The 23,062-nt window shown below is 32.1% G+C and overlaps 2 protein-coding genes across 3 annotated transcripts; both read right to left on the reverse strand.

The window, feature by feature from the left end:
* Window positions 1-4,108: 4,108 nt before the first annotated feature.
* Window positions 4,109-5,299, reverse strand: LOC120186662 (protein EXORDIUM-like 3). Its single transcript, XM_039190537.1, has one exon. It carries the CDS (start codon window positions 5,238-5,240, stop codon window positions 4,227-4,229), a length of 1,014 nt encoding a protein of 337 aa, XP_039046468.1. The 5' UTR covers window positions 5,241-5,299; the 3' UTR covers window positions 4,109-4,226.
* A 14,857-nt stretch (window positions 5,300-20,156) lies between these two features.
* LOC120186609 (chloride conductance regulatory protein ICln-like) lies at window positions 20,157-22,293 on the reverse strand. 2 transcript variants are annotated; one of them, XM_039190494.1, is made up of 7 exons: window positions 22,072-22,293; window positions 21,858-21,981; window positions 21,217-21,337; window positions 21,063-21,122; window positions 20,907-20,960; window positions 20,710-20,804; window positions 20,157-20,500 (listed from the first exon to the last, which is right to left on the reverse strand). In XM_039190494.1, the coding sequence occupies exons 1-7, from the start codon at window positions 22,236-22,238 to the stop codon at window positions 20,417-20,419; spliced, it is 705 nt and encodes a 234-aa protein (XP_039046425.1). In that variant the 5' UTR covers window positions 22,239-22,293; the 3' UTR covers window positions 20,157-20,416. The 2 variants fall into 2 exon arrangements, with proteins under 2 accessions (XP_039046425.1, XP_039046424.1); XM_039190493.1 differs by having other exon boundaries at window positions 20,907-20,963; window positions 22,072-22,292.
* Window positions 22,294-23,062: the final 769 nt, after the last annotated feature.

The following is a 23,062-nucleotide window of genomic DNA, read 5'->3' on the forward strand; positions in this document are numbered from 1 at the left end:
GAGCAACTGGCGGTAATTCCCACATAACACTCTGAGTCTGAAGATTAACTGTCACAACTGATTTCAAATAGATTACTCCACTCACGGTTAAAATTTTTAATGTTTGGTTAAACTATAGGCTTAAATATAAAATAAGCATCCAAATTATGTCATTTTTCAAAATTTTGTGTTTAAATTATTTTTTAGATCATTTAAGTGCCTAAAGTTATCATTTTAGATGTCTTAACCGTAACGATCATTATAAAATCTCATTAAATAATATGTGTCATAATCTTAAAATTTTGAAACTTTTATCTCTCTTAAAAACTAAAAATATTATTATTTTTTAAATAAACAACTCGAGTCCCCTACCTCCCCTATCCTGTTTGCTTTTCTCAGTTTTCCATGGCCAAATAGCGGACCAAATGATAGGTTGTCACAATCGGTTAAACGATCGATTACCATGATCGACCAAAGGAATTTAAGGAATTGAATATTTGGGATTTTAGAGATTGAAATATAAGGATTTTGGGTTTTGAGTGATGACAATGATTGTGACCAGTTAGTGAGTGGTCGATCATCAACGAATAGGTGACCGGAGATGACCGGTGGTTGGAGACTATAATAAGAGATTTTAAGAGTATGGGTTTATTCGACATTTAAGAAAAAGTTGAGCCTTTTTCAAAAATAAAATATTTTTATGTTTGCTTTTTAAATAATAATTTTCATAATTATCAAATTGTGACATATATCACTTAACGAATTCTTTTTAACGGTCATTAGAACTGAAATATCTAAAGTGGCAACGTCTGTAACGTTAGGTACATGGATGATTCAAAAATTAGTTTATACACCAATCCGTGGAAAGCGACGTAATTTGAACATCTATTTTATATTTTAAACCTAAACTACTATAGTTTGCTCATTTATTAGCAATATTACAAGAGTAACACCAAATTTTAAAAGTTATAAATGAATTACTCAATTTTAGAAGAAGCGTTAACTTTTTAAATTACAAATAGAGTAATTTGATTGTAACAATTGATAAATCAAAAAGGTTTCATTATTACAATTGATAAATTCAAATGACTTGATTGTTATTAAAAAGTTCATATTTTTTAATGGTATAGTGAAATGTTTGTAATAATTGATTAATTAAATAATTCATTTTATAGATTTTTGAAATCTAACATCCTTTTATAATCTTATGAGCAATTTTTTATATATGTTATATTTTACCAAAAAAATCAATTTATAGTTAAAAATTACATTATATTTATTTTTAAAGGCATAATAATACATATAGCCCCGTTAGGCAATTTGAAATACAATTAAAATAATGGCAAAAGGGTCATCTTTGTCCATGTAGGAAAATCAATTTATCACTTTCTCTCTTATTATGTTTTCACATCAATTTAGCCTTCGAAGTTGATCGATTGCATCATTCTATACTCTGCCCTAACTTAAAACCCTAAATTACAAACCCTAAACCCTAACTCATAGCATCGTAACCTTTAAACCATAAACTATAACTTAGGGTTTTAAGTCAGGGTAGAATATATAATGATGCAATTAAACAACTTCAAGAACTAAATTGTTGTGAAAACACGATAGGGACGAAAGTGATAAATTGAGTCTACAACATGGACAAATGTGACCCTTAAGCCTAAAATAATTAATGGACAATTCTAATCAATTATTTGTTGAAATAAGTATCTTTCATTAGTTGGGCGTGTCATATAGGTTGTATAATCTAATTGATAGAATGTATAAATAATGGAGATTAAATATAATATTATAAAAATCTATTTAATTTTCAAGGCAATAATTCAGTTTGTAATTAATGAAAGGTGTTTTGATTGAAATTGAATTAAATATTTAGTGATCTAATTGACAAATGTAGTTGTTTGATGGTCAAAGTAGAATTGACTCCATAATTTAGTGATGACTAGAATAACTTACCCCAAAGTAACTAATAGGGTTGGTTGGGTTTATTTTGTTGTTGTTGTGTTTATATATATATATATATAGGGCGGATAGATGGGCTAGGTTTATATTTTGAGTTGGTTTGGATCATGTATATTAGGTTGTCCCCTCCATTTTTAGGGTAACTTACGTATTTAATATATAATTTATCAATTTTAGTCCTTTTTATCATTTAAACTTTCATTTTTTATAAAATCATACTTAAAATTTAGTTTTTGTTTTATTTTAGTATCACGCTATTAAAAATTTTAGCTTTTGTTTTATTTTAGTATCCTCATTCAAAAATTATTGTTAAGTTTTAATTTTTTTTGAAAGTTTAGGTATTAAAACGAATCAAAACTGATAGTGTAGGTACTAAACAAATCAAGATTTTAACGACAGGGTACTAAATGAAATGAAAACTAAACTTTAGGTATGATTTTGAAAAAAATAAAAGTTTAGGCATTGAAACGGATCAAAACTGATAGTTTAGGTACTAAATGTGTAGTTTACCCTTTTCTATAAAAATATATTATTATTATTAAATTAATTGGGGTATTTACCTATTTGGACCCCCAGTTTAATTTCATTAGGACTTTACCTCTCATTTTCAAGTTATAATTATAATTTCCCCCTGAGATTTCTAACCCTTCCCAGCTAGGCGGTCAATGAAAAACAAGTGGTAAAAAAGACAGCTTCCGCTAATTAGAATTCACACTTTGACAACTTAACATGGAACTTTTACCTTGCAATACCTGAAATACAATGCGGGGAAGTGCATCGCTCTTTCCGATCATAAATTGATATGAATATCTCCCATTTAATAATCTTAAATAAATATAAAATTATTTTCTATCAATTTTCCTCTTTGTCCTTTTAATTTTCCAAAAATCCAATTTAGTCACTATATTTCACTATTTCATTAAAACATGGTAAATTCTTTTAATCTGAATGATCCACTTCGATTTCTTCATATTAAAAATATTAAAACAACATTTCTAACCTCATACTATAATCCTTCAATTTTTTGTAAATTTTTTATTATATTCGAATATCCGATTATTTTATCGAACTTTATCGATTAAAAGTGTTTTCTACAAATTTCGGATAAAAAATCAGACATAAAAATCATTCTTTTAAGGTAAACTATACATTTTTAGAACCAAAATATATAACTTTTTCAAAATTACACTTTATGTCTCTAAACTTTTCTAATTTTATTATTTAGCCCCAACTTTTAAAATTTACATTTTAGTCACTTGTTGAAATTTTTGTGTATTACACGTGGACCGCCCAACAGTTTTTTGATCATGTCCCGTCATGCTTCAAACTCCACATGCTGCTGCAAGTTTTCAGATGTAGTATGTTTACACATTTTTAGTCTCATTTTGTCCCCTGCCTGCACAAGAAGAATCTCCACTTTCCTAGCTGCTTATCTTTAGGGAATTATTGCAGAATGCATATAGATATTGTTATTCGATCCATTAATCGACTAATCTAAATCGAGTACGTGCTATACTGCAGCAGAGTGCATTGAATTGGGTTGAGCCTACCAGTTTTAATATTGGTGGAGCTGTTGCTTGGGTGATAATCATCAGCTATGCTACACTATAATTGTGCAGTTGTATATTAGAAGCAAAAAAATTTAGCCATTATGGTTTGGTGGTCTGGTGAGATATTATTGTTATTAGTTAACGGACAGGCACTTGCACGTTATATCAATGGCTTGGGGTATAAATGAACAGAACGTTCAAGTGAGATTCATATACCGTTCATATGATGTTCGTTTGTTAATCAATATAAACAATATGATGTTCGTTTGTTAATCAATATAAACAATATAATGTTCATTTGTTAATCAATATAAACAAATATGACTAAAGATTTTTTATGTTCATTTAATAAAAAAAACTCGAACAAGGTGTATTCAATTCCTTTATGTTCACGAACAACTCTTTTATGAGCTCACTCTCGGGTTATCAAGAGATGTTCCTACATCAGAAGGTAAGTCAGGTAAATACTCTTTCAAGAATTACAAATTTTCCAGGAAAATTGGAAGAAACTGAATCGAAAGGTGATGGGAATCGAAGCACAAATACAATGTAATTGGTATACGAAATGGTGTATTAGGAAAATCAAACTTATTATACTAGAGAAGTACATATTTAACAAAACTACTTTAACTAATCATTCATCAACCAAAACCCATACCCCCCACAGGCAAAAACAAAAACTTTTAAACAAAGAAACACGAGTTCGAAAAACATAACCAAAAATAAAAATTACTGATCAAGGGCATTAGGCCCGGTACAGTAACCCACGATGTGGTTCCAGACCCACTGAACCAAGTACCTCCGTCTGATCCCGTTCATGTTATACGTGGCGCCACCTCTATCGTTCAATAATTGGCCCGTGTACGAGCCACCACCCCCGGTTCCGTAAATGCCCTCGCAGAGATCCGCTATTTCCACCGGAGCCACCGGGTCTTGCCCGGCGTACCAAGCGTTCACCAGTGGATTGGTTGCCAGCTCCGCAACCTCGTGTCCGATGACGCTTATCATCCCGTCGACGCCCACGTCACCGTTGGGTGACTTTAGCGGCTTCAACCCCGGCATGTATGTCGGGACGGCGAAAGGGTACGCGCATATTCCCGGGCAGAGCTTGGCGGAGTTGCCCACCCATGCGTACGGGAGCGTGTACCCCACGATTGAAGGGAATGTGAAGTAGTGGAATCCGCAAACTTGGCCGCAAAAATCCTGGACGTACACGTCGTCGGATGTGAGAAGAAGATAGAGCCCGCTCTTTGGGTTTATCGGCAACGGCTTTGTACGGGCCGTGACCGCGCTTTTTATCACGGACTGTATCGACAGGCGCGTGAGTGACTTCCCGTGGGAGTAAAACCGGTCGTTTTTCTCTTCACCCAGAAGAACCGTACGGGAAATGTTGGCCCCGGTTTGGTCCGTGTAGAGCTGGACCGTCTTCCACCAGCCGGCCACCGATGGGTGCTTGGAATCCACGGCGGAGATCGAGTTGATGAACTCGCGGATGATCTTCTTCTGGGAATTCTGCCACCGGCCGTACCATATCATGTGGACGGTGATATTAGCGGTGAGGACCGGTCCCATGTGGTATCTCATTTTAACAAACTCCGACGAGCCCTCGTATTTTTTGGAGCCACCTAACATTAAATCAGAGCTGTTGGGCTTTAACCATGGACGATATCCGGTGACCGGGGTCATGACCACCACCAGTGTAGCAACCGAAACGAGGCTGAACAGCACCGACACACGGCGCATTTTTAAGAACTGTGGTTTAGAAAAAAAAATTGAAAGGCGAGAGCCAGAATACTCAGTGAGACGGATTACGAGCTTATATATACACACAGACACACGGTTAGAAGAGGAGGGATTTTTTTATTTTTAAAAATGGCGTAAAAATATAATACCTTTAAATTGCATGATTTTTGTGACTTGAATTTTATTTATTCCATATAGATATATATATATTTTGATTAATAAAAATACATTAAAAATGTTTATTCATTATTATTTATGAGAATATTTTGAAAAAAAATAAAGGGAAAAGAATTATAATTGTGCAGCTGCATTGAGTTGCGGGTAATGGAGGACAGATAGATTTTTAAAGTGAATAGAGTGAAGTGGGCCCCCTAAGGGGTCAGAGTGGGGACATTTGTTCATCATCATGATCTGATCTTGATATGATCAGACTTTTTTTTTGGGTTACTAAAGAGCGCGGGAAAATGGTGGATGAGGGTAATCTAGGAATTTTACTATAAGCCACAACTGCATCTTTGTCCGTGGCTTGTCAACGTGGCTAAGATGATCAGTCTCAGGCGCTGCTGTGTGTAGTGTAATCCCATACAAGCTTAAAATACGGTTTTTTTCATTTAAATGTAAATTCAAAACGTAATAATATTTTTTTATTAAATTAAAGTGATTATAATTATCTGTTTTAAATATTCTTAATAATTTGACAATAAATCATAGTTGTTGTTTGAATCTATAACCTCTATAAATAATATTGATTCCTTTAATCATTGAGATGAATTAATCCGTATAGAAAGTAATAATATTTAAAATTTTAAATATTTAAAATGAATATTGAATATACGGTCCGACAACACATTCTAGTGCAACTATGTGTTCTCCAATGTTTATCAAAAGTAGAGACATCGTGAGTTTTTGCCTTTTTGGTCTTTCACATTGTATAAACTCGATACCTCTTTGCTCTTCACCGTATTTATATTACTTTAGCACGTGGGATCATACTACCTGTATCTAAATCCATAATACACATATCCTCGAAAATGAACGTGAAGGGTTGACAATTTAACCCGAATTCCATTGGTTTCACTCTAATATGACTCAATCAGGTTAAGTTTTTCTAAAAACTAGAAGTTGAGTCTGAGTCGGGTCAGGTCAGGTCATATTTTTTAAGAAGCGTGATCGGATTGAGTCGAGTTTGTGTAGAGGTTGAAAATACTCCAACTCGATCCGACCAGATGATAGTAATGTAATTTCCTTCAAAAATTATTAATATTTTAATTAAATCCTTATTTTGTATCGAGCCAAATTTATACTAAAAAATTTCGGGTTGGATTGTAGTTGGTTGAGGATGTATGTATTTTCAGGTCGGGTCAGGTGAATGATATAAAAATTGTGTTGGGTTGACTAAAAACCTAACCCTAAACCGACCCATTGCCATCTCTATGAATAATGAGCGGATGGGGGCAGTCGCTCCCTCTAAAAGTTTAAAATTATCGTATATTTTATATTTTATACTTATTTTTATTAAAAATATGTTTTCGACCCATCATAAAATTTTATAAATTTAAATTCATCCCTTAGTATAAAATCATACGTCCCTCGAAAACGAGGAGGAGAATAAGCCGTAATAGTAGAATAATTGAATCATAATATTATTATTTTAAGGGCTCAATATATAATTTTGCCGGCAATAATTGTTTTTAACCTTAAACCTTCATGAATGGCAACTTGTAGTGGTTGGGAGTGCAATTTAAGAGCAAACAACTTCATTTAACTCCACACATATGATTGGCTTTTATATGATTTTAAAGCATTTATCGCAATGGTTACATTACTAACTTCCCTGTCATTTTGCATGTATATGTTCCGATTAAGAGTGGTAAAGAATGTTGGGTATGTTAAGTACAATTTTAAGTTTAAATCCTATGAATAAAAAATAATATTAAAATAATTTATCTTTTGAAAATAAATCTAATCCAATTCAATTTAGAATGCACCGAGAGAAATACTATAGACTTGTCTTAATAATTAGAGGTTTAATTAGCACAACAATGACACTAACATAAATGATTATCATCAACCATCTAATTAAAGTAAAAGGGTAACTATTGTCCAGTGTAGTAGACTCAGTTTACCATTTTTATCATTATCGTATTTTTGTATCAATTTAACCCTTGAAGTTGTTCAATTGCGTCATTTTATATTCTATATATAACTTAAAACTTTAAATTATAAACCATAAACACTAAGCCATGACCCTATAGCCTCTAAACCTTAAGGGATTGTTTAGTTCGGGGAATGTGGGATTCACATGGGAATAGAATCTACATTCCCTCGTTTGGTTGGTCGAGAATGCCATTACCCCCTTCCCTTAGGTATTGTTGGATTACTGGTATTTTGGACTAAAATACCCTTATTTTTTTTTTCAAAAATATCATTCTTCTTCTGTCATTGAATAATAAAAATTATACGAAGGTTAAATTACAAATTTATCCTTAAACTATTTTAGATTTACAAAAAAAGTTTATAATTAAAATTTTATATGAGCTCAGGGGTTAAAATAAAATTTTACCCTTTCATTAAATCTTTTTATATTTTCAATTTTGTTAAAAAATAATATAATTTTTTTGAATTTAAATTTTTAAAGAAAATATATAAATATTTTCTAATTTGTTAAAAAACAAATATATAATAAAGATAATTTGGTCAAATATACATTTCAACAATATTTTATTCCTTTAACAAAATACGGTAATCTTATATTCATACTAAACTAACCGAACACAAAATACAACATTCCCATTAATTATATTCTCTGGTAATCTTTTATTTCCACTGATAATTTTACATTTCGTGAACCAAACGCACCCTAAATCTTAAACCCTAAACTCTAAATCTTGAATTATCAATGTTTCTAGTTTAAGGTCTTAAGATAGGAGTATAATACAGAATGATACAATTAAATAACTTTAAAGATTAAATCGATGCGAAAATAAATAGGGACTAAATTGAGCGACAAAAATCATTGTGGAACTAGATGCAAAAGAAATCGTGAAGGAGCTGAATAGATAAGAATAAAAATAATAAATTAGATCTACAACTGGAATAAAAATCACCCTTAAACTTTAATTAATACCAACAAAGTACACTTTTCACAACGTAAGAATTATACAAAAGTGTTATATAGGTTCGTTATAATATTAAAAATTCAAATTTTAGATATTTTTATGAAATAATATTTTTCATCTGATTGGATTATATCCGTAATATTTAAGTAAAAAAATTAAGGGAAAAATGGATGGCGTGCCATGAAATGGGGCAAAATGGCCGAGTAAATAATGTGAGGAATTTTTTTTTCAATATAATCTGATTGAGGATTATTTTTTTATCTAGAGTGAATTGTACAGTATCAATTCAAAGACGTTATGTGTTCTATGTATCTTCAAATCAAATATGAAGACTTCATGATTGTATAGTATCTTTAGACAGATAAAAAATATCTCACAATTGCATGACGTCTTCAGGCAAATGAAGAAGAACCTTCATGAAATCTTCAAACCAATAAAAATCATAGACTAAAAAATAATACGTATATAAATTATCTGATCATATTCCCATATGTAATTGGGTAAGGGGAGGTAGAGTGGTAGGCTGCTGCCCCCAACGCCAGGTTGAGAGCAACTTCCGTGGAAGACCTTCATTATAAATTGCCTTCAGTGAGACTCGATCTCACGACCACAATATTAAAAGCTTTGTGCTCTACCAACTGAGCTAAATGGGTACATTTAAAAAATAGCTGACCCTTATTCCATATATAATAGATAAAAAAGAGATAGAATAATAAACTGTCCCCAACATCAGATTGAGAACAATTTCCGTGGGATAACTCCTAATCCTCCTAATTATGAATTACCCATGAAACGGTGTAAAATATGATTAGGTGGGATAATGATTTTATTTCCCAATGACAATATTCAGTAAGTTGACACGTTTCGTGTAGTTCTTTTACGATTACGCCCCCAATTTTGGCATTTTTATGTCGTACAAAATTGAAACTACGCACCGGGACCCTTTGTTTACGTCCCCATATGAGGAAACAATCCTTTAAAGGATCAAGGGCATTCCTGAAATTTCAAACGCTTGAATGAGTGCTTTGGTAAGTAAGGATTGGAACTTAGTATGACCCTAATTATTTCAATCGATTTATTTAATCTAAAACTTCATATAAATGTGATGATTTAAATTTGGAATTAAAAAATTAAATAAAAATTAATTTTAATTTTGATTCGATTGATATTGACTTAAATTGATAATAACTATTTTTTCAACACGAACACACAAATATCATATAAAAAAAGTATATATTAACATGAAATACAAATATCGGATACTCAATCCTGATTAGTCAATCAAATTGAGTTACGAATAGAGCAAACTAAATTGGTAAGGTTGCTTTTATTTCTATAATACTCGATTCGAATTAATCAATCAATAGATCGGATACCGGTGGTTATATAAAAAAAATGGTTCAAAAGTGATGTGTTATTACAAACCAATCTAATCATATATACTCAAATGTTCTTATGCATCAAACTTAGTTACATTACGTTTTCCTATTAATGAATGATGATATTGAATTAGAAACGTTGAATGATTGAATGGCCGAGAATTAAAATCGAACATAGACGTTGAAAGACTAAAAGATACGTTTTATAAGAATATGTCAATAATTTTATAAATGTTCAATTGAAATATCTAATTCAATTTAAAATGGTCTAAAGATTTAAAGATTGGTATGATATGAACTAGATTCAATATTTGATCTGAATTGATATTACCATACTCAATCAAACATATTATAAACTCGGACTAAATTCAAATCAAATGTATTCAAATTTAAAGTAAACTTAAATCGGATAATCCTATCACCGTCACTCTTGATGGACAATTTATAAATTTATATGTAAATCCTAATTGAATCTTAAGTATGCTTGACCCTGAGATGGGAAGTCACCGTGACCTAAACTTTATGGGTGCGTTTAATTCACAGAATGTAATATTACCAGTGGGAATGTAAGATTACCAGAGAATATGATTACTAGGAATGATGTATTTTGTGTTTGGTTGGTTTAGCAGGAATGTAAGATTAAAGTGTTTGGTTAAAGAAATAAAAAATTATTGAAATGTATATTTTACTAAATTGTCCTTATTATATATTTGTTTTTTTAACAAGTTGAATTCTATTATAATATTACTATAATTAATTTATATATTTTCTTTAAAAAAATTAAATTATTAAAATTTATATAATTTTTTTACAAAATTGAAAAGATAAATAGGTTTAATGAAAGGATAAAAATTTATTTTAACCCCTGAACTTCATATAAAATTTTAATTATAGACTTTTTTTATAAATCTAAAATAGTTTAAGGATAAATTTTTATTATTCAAAGACAGAAGAAATATATTTTTGAAAAAAATTAAGGGTATTTTAGTCCAAAATACCGATAATCCAACAATATCCAAGGAAATGAATAATCACATTCTCAGTAATATATATAAAAAAATTCACTGTTGAGAATAAGAGATTACCGAAAATATAATTAATGGCCAAACTAAAAAGGAGAATGAGAATTTCATTCCCTGATAAGCCCACATACCTGAGCCAAACACACCCTATATGTTAAAAAAAATGACTCAAATTTGATTAAAAATATTCAATTTTCACCTCAAACTGGATGGCCCACGTTGAGGAAAAAGGCCAAAATGACAAGCAAAAGTATAAACATTTTTGTAATTTTGTTAAAAGAAAATAGAGGGAAAACAACACAAGAGTCACAGTCATAGGTATTAGATACCTATAAATTAGTCCCATCCCATCATTTCTAGCTAGGATGTTTCACGGATCATGGGTCTACCCTTTTTTTTTCTTAAAACCCGACCCCTCCACGCCTAGTTGTTGAACCAACTATAAACTATAGTTGAGTCTTTAATCAAAATCATCACCCAATTGAATCATTTTAGTTACTTTTCGCCGCTATTCTAATGGCATGTTAAATGGTAGAAAGTGATTTGATTGAACATTGTTCTCAATTATGGACTTATTTGAACAATTATTAATTTTGGGGGTCTTTTACTATTTATGCCTAAATACGGTTGAAGTGTTATCTTTGAACTTTTTTGTTCATAGTGACCAAATGATTTCAATACGAAGTGGTTAAGGTTTTAGCATTTAAGCCTATGGAAGTAGATGTTAGGTATGTATCCATGGGCACGGGATAGCTTTAATTCTTCGATTTTGACGCTTGCACGAGCATTAAGTTGACAAAATAATTTAATAATCAACTGAATATTAAACATTAAATCCTAAATCCTAAATCTTAATTTTTAAATAATAAATTTTAATATTTATTATGTCGCTACATACGTAATTTTTTTATTAAATCAAAGTAATTTTAAAATAGTATATATTCTAAATACTTTTAATTATTTGACAATGAACACTCAATCGTCCTGCTACAATCGTTGGTGCTCGAACACGTAATATCTAAAAACAACAACGAATCTTTTAAACGCTGTGATAAATTGGTTCGTGCCACTACATTCTTTCTTAAAAGTAAACAATGGAATAGATTTAGGGGTTAAAGTAAGCGTGGGCGAGTATACATCATTTTGAAATTAATAAAAGATTGAGTAAAGTACAAATAGTCTCCTTGTTATATGATATTGCTTTATTAAATCCTTAATTATTAAAGATTACAAAATGACCCATCAACTATAAGGAGTTGTTTTATTGAGTCCATTAACTATTAAAAGTTATAAAATAGTTACACGATTATTCATTATGTACCAAACTCATATTTTTTCCGTTGAAAAATTAATGATAATCTGAGTTGGACGTTAACATATAACTGAGATATGCTAAAATATGATCTCACAATCTCATACGACTATTATATCTCAATCAGCATGTTAATGCCCAGCCCAAACAATCGTTAATTTTTTAACGAAAATAGACGAGTTTGGTACATAATGAATAGTTGATTGATAATTTTATAACTTTTAGTAATCGATGAATTTAACATAATAACTCTCTATAATCGATATATGATTTCACAATTTTTAATAATAAGAAAGATTAACAAGATAATATCTAACAGTTAATAGACTATTTATGTAAACTACTCTAAATAGGTAAGGCCACAAGTGGAGAGTGGAATGGAAGAAAAGGAGGATAGGATAGGGGAGTAATTTGTGCGGCTCAGACTGATGACAGGCGAGCCAGCCGGTAGCCATCTCACAGCTCAGATTGAGAGCGACTCCGTTTTCATTTGCCACGGACCCCACTGAAAGCAATCAAGCTACTTCCGTGGACCTTTGTTTTGTTTCGAATCGGGTTTCACCTCCCCTTTTCACGCGTGCTCCCCACCGAATAAACCTCACGCGCATTTATATTTATATTCCAAGCTCACTTTTTTTCGGCGGACAGCGGCGCCTAAACTTGGGGGTGTTTGGCGGGCTGTAGGCTTACATGCTCTGCCACCAGCCTCTCTTTAAGAAACATACCATCCGACAAAACGCGTGCGAAACACGGCCAATATTATGCTTTCGATATTTATATGTGTTCGATTTATTGATCAACTAACATAAAATAAATATTATATAAATTTTTTATAGAACACACTTCAAGTTTATTTCATTAAAAATATATAGATTCAAATGTCTAATATTATTTATGATAAATTATGTATTAAACATTTTAATTATCAGTTTTGATTCTTTTTAATATATAAATTTTTTATTTTTTAAAATCATACTTAATGTTTAGTTTTCATTTCATTTTAGTATTTCACCATTAAAAACGTAACATGTTTAGTACTTAAACTATAATTTTTTATCCATTTTAGTACCTAAACTTTTATTTATTTTCAAACTTAACGTTAAATTTTTGAATGTGTACTAAAATGAAACAAAACTAAAGTTTTTAACAGCGGGTACTAAAATGAAACAAAAAATAAACTTTAGGTATAATTTTAAAAAATATAAAAATTTAGATACTAAAACAAATCAAACTATACTCAAGTGATTGTTTTGGTCATAGAGTTTCTGAAAGTTATAAAATAATCATTAAATTTAGGATAAATTACGTATTTAGTACCTATATGATCATTTTTGGTCCATTTTAGTACTTAATCTTTCAAATTTTCAAAATCATACTTAAACTTTAGTTTTTGTTTCATTATAGTATCACTCAGTTAAAAACATTCGTTTTTGTTTCATTTCAGTACTCGTTCAAAAATTAACGTTAAATTTATGTACTAAAATGGAGCAAAACTAATAGTTTAGATACTAAACGCATTAAGTTTTAACCGGCGAGGTACTAAAATGAAATAAAACTAAACATTTGATATGGTTTTTAAAAAAAATAAAGTTTAAGTACTAAAATTGACCGAATTTGATAGTTTAGATACTAAATGTTTGATTTACCCTTAAATTTACCGTAAATAATTAGCTGACCCTATTCCCATATGTAATGGGGTAAGGGGGATGTGGGGTACTAGGCTGCCCCAACGCTAGGTTGAGAGCAGCTTCCGTGGAATACCTCATATTACAAAATATTCATTAAAATTTATCGTATTCTTTTTATAAATTGATCATTCATTTTATCTAACTATTACAAAATGATAATAAATTTTCAAACTTTTACGATTACTATAACTTCAAAATGATCATTTTATAATTTTTGAAAATTCATTGTCTAAAACATTCATTCAAACATGATTCAACGATCTCTTGTATAGTTTACCCGTTTGTATATAGTTGTTTTGTTTTTGCGTAGCTTCATTTTCGTGGACAGTTCATATTTTGATGGCATTTTAATTGAGATAATGATTTATAAACCCTTGCTGAGTACTGATTCAGCTATTTCTATCTGCCAGCTACCATTCTTTTTAACTATCTTCTGCCCACATAATTGAAGTACTTTTTTTTTTTATAACGTAGAACCTTTCAAGGTCAGGCTGAAGAATCCGACCTTACAAGGTAACTTCCGGAGAGACGTAAAGAATCCACCACCATGTCCCCCGCTTTTTTCCAGAATTCCCGACCAACGCGGTTTGAAATACTTTTATGCATACACAGTATTTAGATTGTAGATTAAGTTATTTTTCTCTCTTTGAAATTTGTGGATTCTAGTTAAAGAATCAAGGACGACAATCATCAAGTTACCAAGGATGATAATGACTAGAGATTCCGAGATAACTTAATTTAAGGTTAAGAAACGACAGTGAATGAACATAGAGTCGGCTAGATCATTTTCGGGACCCTGAGTGAAAACTGAAAAATTTAATATTAATATATCATAGAAAAATGTTTAAATCAGGAGCCCTCGATTTTAAAGGTAGGAAGTATGGATTGTTTTATCAAATTTAAAATTTAGAGTTATTAATGACAGAAAAAAAAACATTTTCTTTTAGAATTTACATGTTCGAGAACATATATTTGTAATATATATGTTCATTATTAATAAAAAATTCCCAATAATTATAATTATCTTATGTTATATATGATATTCATTTTCTAATTAAATAAAATGATTTTTTTATTAATCTAAGGTAAATACAATGTAATATCTGTTTGACGATTATTCTCAATCTTTCGACATAGAACGCGCACATCCCTGATATTAGGTATGGTCAAATTACCTAAACTCGATGAGTTCCGACCCAACTCAATAGAAGTGGGCTTTTTGTTGTTGAAATTTTGGGGTTTGGGGTGAGATTGGGCGGGTTATACGTTATAAAATTTCGGGGCTTATAAGGGGTTTAAGATAAAAAAATCATCGACCCGGCCTGACCCAGTTAATTTATATATATATATATATATATATATATATATATATAATATTTTAAGAATTTTATTTTTATATTAATAAAAATATTATTTAATTATTAAAATATTAAAAATATTATAAAATATATTAATTTAATTGTTTAAAATATAATAAATAATTATAATTATTATAAATTATGTTATTTTAATTATTTTAAAATATTAATATATTCAAATTAGGTCGAGATCGATATTTTAGTCTAAAAATATAACCAAGGCGAGATCAGATTTTTAATATATATTTTCAAGTCAGAGCGGTAGAAAAATCGCCTCGTGCCATCCTTACCTAACATTTATAACACATAAATTTAATATTAAAAAAATTATTATTATTATTTTACCACGAAAACCACTTCATTCTTACTATAAAAGATTTTAAATGGCTCTCGTGACATTCATTCACGTGAACAGACATTAATTACTAATACTAATTTTTTTTTCGTAAGAAATTAATAATAGTTTCCTCTGGGAGGCTCCTTTTTCCCTATTTTCACGCAGAGAATATTTAAATCAACAAAGCAAAGTAGTGTTGACTGTATAGAGGGAAATGTCTATGTAGTTGGTGGGAAAAATCTATGCCTCTTTTCCTTTAAGCTGTCATCCACAGTTTAAAAGAAACAACAATAATAATAAAAACAAGGGTTCGAGATATTTTCATTTATCTAACATAGTCGACAAAACTTTTAAGATAATATTCTGAAATAAATTAATTTACGAGTTAATCCATTCTCAAGATTAATTGTTCAAATAGGATGAAATTTACAGTATTGGTCGTAGGTCGCCATGCACTCCGGACGACCTTGTAGGTCGCCATGCACTTCGGGCGACCATGTAGGTCGCCATGCACTCCTGGCGACTTACCCTTGCTCAAACAGAGAGAATGAACGTGTTGCATGGCACATGCACGTCCCAACACATAGGTCGCCATGCCCTCCGGGCGACCTTATAGGTCGCCATGCACTCCGGGCGACCTACCCTCGCTCGGCTTCTCTCGGATTCCCTCGCATAGCTCGCTCGGTTGCCCTCGGATGCCCTCGCATAGCTCGTTCAGATGGCCTCGGTCAGATGGCCTCGGATGCTCTCGGATGGCCTCGGATGCCCAGCGTGTTGGGACGTGCATGGCACATGCAATCTCTTGTAGCTCATCGGGAAGACATGGCGACCTAGTAGGTCGCCCGGAAGGCATGGCGACCTAGTAGGTCGCCCGGAAGGCATGACGACCTATGGCCAACACTGTAGATTTCACCTTATTTGAGTAATTAATTTTGGGAGTGCTTTATCTCGTGAATTAATTTTTTCCAAAACATTATCTCGAAAGTTTTGTCAACACAGTCGGTATTAAACTACGATTAACTCTTTATTTTTTCAGTAAATATATTCATATATTTTATTATTAGTCTCGATCATTTATTTGAATTCATTCAATAATTTTAAATATGTATAAAATTAAAATAATTTTACATTGTGTAATATGATCTTATCTATCCTTATATATATATATATATAAGGATGGTAACGGGTCGGGCTAGGATCGGATTTTTGGTCAACTTGACATGACCCGAAAATATACACCCTCCACCCGAACCCGGCCGAAAACTTTTTTATCCTACATCCGATCCGACCTGAAAAATATATATATACTCCACTGACTCCAACCATCCATATCTTATTTTTTTAATGTTTAAATCCAACCCAACTGACCTAGAATAAATTAAGGATTTAATTAAAAAATAATAAACATCTTAATAAAATTATGTTATTATCCACGGGTTGATCGGATCGGAGTTTTTTCACACTCCATTCGAACCCAACCCGATCCGATCCGATTTCACTCTTTAAAAAATATGACTCGAACGGGTCGGATCGGGTAAGAACCCGTCGGATGCAGGTGAAATTACCATCCCTATATATACTATAGAAATAATTATTCAAACCTATATTCTTTAAATTTTAAAAAAATAACATTACCTTTTATTAACGAAGCCATTAAATTATTCATCTCCTAATTATATATATGAAGGTGCATTCATTATGTGCAGCTTGTTGAGGCCGGCAGGTGGAGATTATTAAGTACCGAATTAAATCTCACATATACGAATTGCTCGCCATGCAATCAATTTACCACACCCATCGCCCATACACACTTGAGTAATTTCATTGAATCAATAACCGAGAATGTTAAAGGTACGACAACTTAATTTAAGACGAAAGAATGATGAAAAATAGACGTTATTGAAAATGTGGTAAAAAAAGTATAGTATTTTAAGTTACGTTCAACCGAAAATGTTATATTTTTTTATAAAAAAAATTTGTGGCGTCCATTCTCAATTGTTCTTTAACCTTAAGTTAGGATGTCATGCAATAGAATTATCTACCCATCAAATTAGGGATGGTAGACAGGCAGGGCGGGTACGGATATCTCTTCCCCCATTTCAAAACCCACTTAATATTTTTGTATTCACCACTTACTCACCACCCATGACGAGTAAAATTTTTAAATCATCATCCGCTGACGCAAGTACATTCTTAAATCCATCCCCACACCCATTAACTAACTGGATACCCACCGCTCATCCCAAACACATCTGTACCCGTCCATACCCACATATTTGAGATAGAAGAAACAAATGACTTCAATTTTAAAAATGGTTATACCATAATATTTGGTTACATTACATGTCATGTCCTATAAAATCCATATATTTACAAAATAATTATCTTTGAAATTATACATAAATTCATAATGATCCAAATTTTATATAGTGGATAGTTAGTGGACGGGCATATGCAGAGCGGGTAAGGTCTTAAACACATCATCTACCCACTACCCACAGCGGATATGACTTTCTACATCCACTCCCGTCCATTACCAACTAAAACTTATATCCATCCCCGCCCTAATGGGTATAGATACAATACAAAATTCACGAAATTATATCCGTCTGTCATCCCTTCCGATCACTATAATATTAAAAGTATAAAAACTTTATCCGACTAATATAATTAAAATATCACTTTATTCAAAAGGAAAACATCATTGGATATTGTGTAATCATTAATGATGGAATCACATATGATCATATACCACCCCCACTAATTAAGAGAATTCCTCATTTTCACAAGAATGAAAAATACATGGATTACATTTTACCATGTCCCCCCCCCCCCCTTGAAATTAAAGCTAAATTAGTAATGATTAATGTATTCTTGCAAAAAAGCCTAAAATTGGTGTACTATGATTTAGCAAAAAGCTTGCCCTAAAAGTGATGCATGCTGGGGTGAAATGATTGTGGGTGGAGAAAAGAACCGAAAGAAGCCACAAATATGACTATCCAGCTCAGTTGGTAGAGCACAATGTTTTTAATTTTGAGGTCGTGAGATCGAGTCTCATGGAGGGCGTTTCATAATTTGAAAGTCTCCTACGGAGCTGCTCTCAACCTAATATTAGAGGCAACCTACTATCTTATCTCCTCTTTATCCCATTACAGAGAACAAAGGCCATTTTGTTGGAGACACAAAGGTCTTGGGGTTCACATAATTAGCTTGACAAAATGATCACGAACAGAAATCACCACTTCTCTCTCCTCTTTTTGTTTGAAAATGGTGATGTTAAAGTGATTGGAAAATGATGTGGGGGATCCATTTATTGTCGATTAATTAATGGCAATTTGACTAAACATCACCCATCTCATGTTAAGGGTTTTACTTTTCTCTTTTCATCAAGGATTCCTAGGTAAGATACTTCACCCCAAGTAGTTTCATTTGCGAAAGCATCGTCTCCTCGTTTTCACCAAATTTTATAACTCTAAAATACACATGCAAACGAAACGAACGTTCAGCGAATCGTTCGGTGAGAAGTTAGTTTATCTATTAAACGAACGAATACGAATAAGATTTTATGTTCCTTTAATTAAATGAACGAACACGAACAAATGTCTTGTTCGTTCATTTATGTTCATGAACGTTTGATAATCCATTCATTTATTTCCGTTGCTTATGTTCGTTTATATTCAGCTCGATCTCCACACCCATTTAAAACTCAAGTAATTTTATCTCTGAAGTCGTAGGTTATATTATATTAATGAATAATGGATTTTATGTGGTTATTGCTATTGTTATTTACGTTTGTTTAAATTCATTTATTTTGTTCGATTATGTTCATTTATTATGTTTGTGCATGTCCGTTTACGTTCGTTTATCATTTAAATGAACGAACACGAATAAGAAATTTTATGTTCCTTTATGTTCGTGTTTGTTTGTTTATTCGATTAAAGTTAAATGAACGAACACGAACATACTCATTCATATTCGGTTCGTTCGTTTTACCGGCCTACTCTAAAATATTCGTGGGTTCAAATGGAAAAAGGAAGGTGCGCCTATTAATTCCATATATACAATAATACAATACATGATTTAATATTTCCAATGAAAAATGGATTTAAGATAATTTCATTAATAGAGAAAAGAAGTTCAATCTCTTTTTCATTTATCAAATAAAATCTCTGGATCGTATAGATAGGTTAAACAAATAAACCGAGAAACTCAAAAACCCGATTCAAGCTAGACTATTCAATTCGGTTTAATTCGATTTTTTCAATTCACGATTAAATTTGATTCGATTTTAAAAAATAAATATACAATTCAATTTAATTTCAGCTTTTTCAATATAAAACTCGTTTCAATCGAATGAAACCAAAATAAAAAATATATATACAAAATATCCAAAAACACATACATTTCAGATTTATTTTAATATATATTTAAATAAATAAAACATTAAAACTAATACTATTTATTTTTTAAATTTAAATTTATATATTTGCACTCGATTTAAAATTTGGAAGTTTAGTTCGAAAAATAGTGGACAAAAAAAAACCACTGAACCGAACCAAAAACCATGATTTTTATGTCATTCAGTCTCGATTCACATTTTTAAAAACCCACAATATGTGATTCAATTCGTATTTTAGTGAAAAACCGAACGGAACCAAATACACCCCTACGCATAAGTACCTTTTGGCAGTATACCCCAAATTCACTGATCAGATGACTGCAAGTGTTCATCTGGTTTTCTTTACTACATCCACTGTCTTATACATGAATGACAAAACAAAGAACGATAACTTAAAAACACGACTTTCTCGAAAAAGAAAATACTCGAGTCTCAGTTCGAGTCGTTAACTATTAATATACAACATAGGGTAAAGACACAAAATCGATTAAAATGCAACACAAGCTTTGCCTTTCATTGATATTCCTGCATACGGATCGACCGACAAATATCACGAGGTTGCTCACCGTGGCTGCTGCTGATGCCCGCTATCAGTACCTTCTTCCATCTCGTCTGCATCCTCAAAGCGTTGATCGTTGATTTGAAGCTGCAAGTTTTTCAAGAAAGGTACAGAATGAATGCAAGAGTTTAACCGGTGACATAAAATTTGTTTTAGACAAAAATTGTACAGGGAAAGTTAACATGAAAACAAGACATCTACACTGGAAAGTTTTCCGTTCCAAGAAAGTTTCATTTAGTCGAAATTCGAAGCATTAGCTTTGATCATGTAGAGTGAACAGCAACTAACTAGCATACCTCAAGCACATTGCGAGATAGGTCATGATGACCATTAGAATGACCGATTGTGTTCGCCGGATTCTGGGACAAATTCCATTCCACGCCATCGCTCTCTGGCGATACAGTATGGAATTAGGGATTTACAGAACATGTGAGCGTATAAAGGAAACCGTTGAGAGGCATTCAAGAAAGTATCCATGTAGTCTATTCCATACCTTCAGCTCCATCTTCCAACTGATCAGCACTGAAAATCCAGTTATGCCCTTCTTCTTCTAAATACAGAATAAACAGAAAACAGTACGCTTCAGTCAACCGAACAAAAATGCCAGTACAACAGAAAATGGATTTTCAAATTAATAACCGGAACTCACCTTCGACAGGCTCCGGATTCAGTTCAGCACACTCACATAATACTTGAAACAGTGTATCCACTTTTTACAGAAAAAAATAGATAAATGAGTCGGCATTTATTATCACAGAAGTCAGAAATAATCATCTACGAACTAAATACTGAATCATACACACATTGGCTAGCATCTGAAGGAATAAGCCTCATCTCTCTGATCTTGGATAGATCTAAAACCTCACTGCATTCTGAATCCGAGTCCTCCGGCTCATCTTCCACTTCATCATCTTCTGTTTCAATCTTCAGGAAAAAAAAAGGCATTAATCACACGATGTATGAAGGAAATGAAAAGAGTATGCTAACAGAAGACATGAAAAACCATCGCATCAGCATTTTCAAAGGGATGGAAAGGAACAATAGAGGTCTCTTAGTAAATGAGAAAAACATGTGCTAAAAGCACTTAATGAGAAGCAAAAACATCAAATATCGCCATTGAAAATACACAGAAGTTATAAAACTGCATTTAACATATTAAAACTATGATGAAAAGATTTTAATTTTGTTTCAACCACGGATTTTAATGAGACCAGATTCTCTTTTCTTCCAAACAATATTAGGCTGGCAGCTACTAAACCCCCCCCCCCTTGAATTCAACTCTTCTATTTTACTTACAGCCAAGCAATCCAACAGCCACAGAGGCACAACAACCAAGCTATTGAATACATGAGCATGATTAACAGCTAAAATAGTCATAAAGATCAAAGAATTAAGGAAAACAAAGTGGAGTTATTTTTCCGAGCAGACCAAATAATTCGAAAACCTGAGTGTAAATACAGGGAGAAGAGTAGGCCTCGGGGTCCCTTGAAACGGCGTGCAACGACAGAGACAAGAAATCAACGGCGTAGCCCTTTGTTCTGTCCAAATCACTCAGCCAAACGACTTGCCTACCAAAAAAATCATAAATTACAGCTTCAATTTGTAATTGAAATGAATATGTTGTTCAGAAGCAAAATTTTTTGAGTAAATGAAGGTACCTGGTAGTGATGTAGAGAGTGCCCGGGGATTCTGGGGCACGATTTCCAAGTGCAACGGAGACGGAAGGTTGGACGTTAACAAGCTCCTCGCCGTTATCCGTGTCCAGAACTGGCTCTCCGGCACCGTTTCCAGTCCTCGCCGTGAACTGCCTAAGCCCTACCGCCATTATCACTGCTTTTGCTTTGGTTTGATGTGGGTTTTTTCCTAGGGTTTTCAACTTTACTGAGTAGAGGAGCCGAGAGGAATAATGGTCGTTGATGTTAAAAATAATAGTTGGATTGGACCGTTGGCTTGTGCTCCATCGGTTGTAGGCCCAAATATAACGCGAATTATATCGATTTGACAAATTAATCCCTCTATTCTAATTTATTAGAATTTGATACTTTAGTTTCATAAAATTGAAAAGTCAGTCTTGAATAATAGTTTGATAAGCCTTGTGATTAACTTTCTTTTTTGGTATAAACCACCGATTTTCGATCTATTGATCGACTAATCCTGATCGGATACTATAAAGGGGAGGGCGACCTTTTCAACCTGGTTTGCTCCATTAGTAATCACCAATATTTGAATCACTGACCTTACTTAAGGAATCTAGTATCTCATCTCACTAGACCAGTCGGTTGTTGGTGATAAGCCTTACGATTAATCATTGACTTAACAATTAACGCTTTAAGAAGTTATATAAAAAAAATTCAAAATCAATAAATTTAACAATTTATATGAAACAAACACAACCCAGTAGTTCAAATACGTGAGTTTACTAACGAGGAAATTATTGTCTCCATTTTTGCAACTACAATGACACATTTTTTTTGGCATTATAAAGGTACCAATTCAGTTTAAGAAAAGCTAATAATTCACTTTACAATAATTATTATCAGGTAAAATGGTAACTTTACCCATGTAGTAGATCCTATTTATCATTTACATTCTTATCGTATTTTCGTATTAATTTAACGTTCAATGTTACTTAATTGTATTAATGTTTAA

Source organism: Hibiscus syriacus, unplaced genomic scaffold, assembly GCF_006381635.1.
Source record: "Hibiscus syriacus cultivar Baekdansim isolate YM2019G1 unplaced genomic scaffold, ASM638163v2 tig00113719_pilon, whole genome shotgun sequence".
Classification (NCBI taxonomy): domain Eukaryota; kingdom Viridiplantae; phylum Streptophyta; class Magnoliopsida; order Malvales; family Malvaceae; genus Hibiscus; species Hibiscus syriacus.

What these genes read in the sequence shown, in the direction of transcription:
- LOC120186609 (XM_039190493.1), bottom strand. Translation starts at nt 22,238, where the DNA reads ATGGCGGTAGGGCTTAGGCAGTTCACGGCGAGGACTGGAAACGGTGCC. An exon ending in ACTCTCTACATCACTACCAG is followed by an intron (nt 21,982 to 22,071) that starts GTACCTTCATTT and finishes TTTTTTTGGTAG; the next exon opens with GCAAGTCGTTTGGCTGAGTG. An exon ending in CTCCCTGTATTTACACTCAG is followed by an intron (nt 21,338 to 21,857) that starts GTTTTCGAATTA and finishes TTTTTCCTGAAG; the next exon opens with ATTGAAACAGAAGATGATGA.
- LOC120186662 (XM_039190537.1), bottom strand. Translation starts at nt 5,240, where the DNA reads ATGCGCCGTGTGTCGGTGCTGTTCAGCCTCGTTTCGGTTGCTACACTG.